This window comes from Poecilia reticulata, linkage group LG2 (assembly GCF_000633615.1).
Source record: "Poecilia reticulata strain Guanapo linkage group LG2, Guppy_female_1.0+MT, whole genome shotgun sequence".
NCBI lineage: Eukaryota > Metazoa > Chordata > Actinopteri > Cyprinodontiformes > Poeciliidae > Poecilia > Poecilia reticulata.
In genome coordinates, this window is record NC_024332.1 from 26,983,620 (window position 1) to 26,985,466 (window position 1,847).

At 34.6% G+C, this 1,847-nt stretch overlaps 1 protein-coding gene across 1 annotated transcript in view; it reads right to left on the reverse strand.

Moving 5' to 3' along the window:
* LOC108166883 (protein NLRC3-like) overlaps nucleotides 1-1,847 on the reverse strand; it is a 22,468-nt gene that overhangs the window by 11,189 nt on the left and 9,432 nt on the right. Inside the window, exon 4 of the mRNA XM_017308619.1 lies at nucleotides 1,542-1,721. Within this exon, the coding sequence (XP_017164108.1) occupies nucleotides 1,542-1,721 (180 nt within the window). The remainder of the gene's footprint in view (nucleotides 1-1,541; nucleotides 1,722-1,847) is intronic.

Genomic DNA, 1,847 nt, shown 5'->3' on the forward strand with positions numbered 1-1,847 from the left:
GCAAATTAAACTCTATTGACTTATTTTATATGTGAATATACATCAGTTATAGCAGAAATAATAAAAGTGACTGAAAACCTAATCCAGTTTCTTCCTCAGTGAGATTCTGACACTGGGAGCTGCTTACTGGTTTCTTAGTCAGAAGCTGGTTGAGAACCTGATGCCAGGAGATGTCAGTCAGTCATGGTAGATCTGAAATTTGATTTGATGACCTCAGTATGAGAAACTACAGACAGATAGGAGGAACCAAAGAGCCCAGTAAAGGTAAAGGCAAATCATCTGAAGTCGGGATTTAATTAATTTAATTTCACATAATTATCGCAGTAGAATTTGTTCAAACTTAATGAAATATATTTGAAAGAGGTAATTAGTCCAAGTTTGTCGTGTATTGAACGTTCAGAAACTACAGCAGGTGTGATGAGCCACACCAAAGGTAAAACAATCCGAAAAGACGGTCAACTCAAAACCACTCCTACCTTTTTACTCTCTCTCTTTGTACATTGAGAAAGTACCTCAATGGAACCGCCTGCGCCCCGCAAGCCGAGCAAACACTACATTAAAATCACATCATTCAGTCCGTTACATATCAGGTTTGGACTACAATTTGATCTTGTAGCTAGTTTTTATATTTTATACTTTATATTTGGATGTAACTGGGGCCGTGACTCTCAATTTCGTTCCACCTCATGTAACACGAGATGTGAATGACAATAAAGTCTCTTGAATCTTGAAGGTTTCCAGGCTTGATATTTATTTCTCAATTAATAATAAGCCTCTCATGAACACAGTGGTGGTTGAGTAGCTAATTCAAACTCCTGCTCTGCTTGTCTGTTGGCCTTTGAGTCGCCTTTTTTCTCTTTTTTTGTTAAGGGAACCAAAACGCGCTGAATTGCGCAAAACCTCGTTGAAATAATAATTACTGAGATTATTAATTTTAACATGTTTGGTTGACTTTTTATAATTATTCTCTTTTAATGAAGGTACAAACATTTAAGATCTTAATGAATATTTTTGATAAGCCTGTCAGAAGAGGAAGTGCTGGTCTCAGCGTCCTGGCGGCGTTCAATTTGTCACCTGCCGAGATCGACTCAAAACCTTTCCGCGATCAACGTATTGGGCGCCCCTGTCTTCATTAATGAGGATTTGAACTGGTCAGTGTTTGTGGTTCGACTCTGGAGGAACAACATTTGAATGAACAACATTTCATTCTGGATGTAAAGATGAGAATCAGAAATAAAACAATCTGAATCTTTACAAGCCAAACTGAAACATCTCCATCATTAATTAACATCATTTGAATTACTTTAATAATTTTGTTTATCAGACAAAAACATGTTAAAGTGAAAAAAAAAAGAAAAACAAACTTCAATAATTTCAGTCTGAAATAAGATAATTATTCATTAATAAGGTAAAATGACTTAGACATTTTATATTGACATTTAAACTGTTTTTTTAAAAGAAAATATATTAGAATAAAATTTATTAAACTAATTATTAAAATATCAATGAATGATTATATTGAATAAATAGAGAAAACAAACCTCAGATTCTTCACTTTACTGACTGAACTCTCCAGGATCTCAATCAGATTCTTCATCTCAGAGTCTTCACCTTCTTCTATGTAGATCCTTCTTATTTCCAGTTCAGTGAGATCTGGGTTGGACTTCAGAGCTGAGGCCACAACTTCACATTCAGTGTTTCCGAGACTACAACCACCAAATCTGTGATTAGTGGAGAAATAAATTCAGTTCTAATCAATCAATCAATCAAATTTTATTTGTATAGCACATTTCAGCAGCAAGGCATTTCAAAGTGCTTTACATGATTAAAATAAAAACAGCATGTGA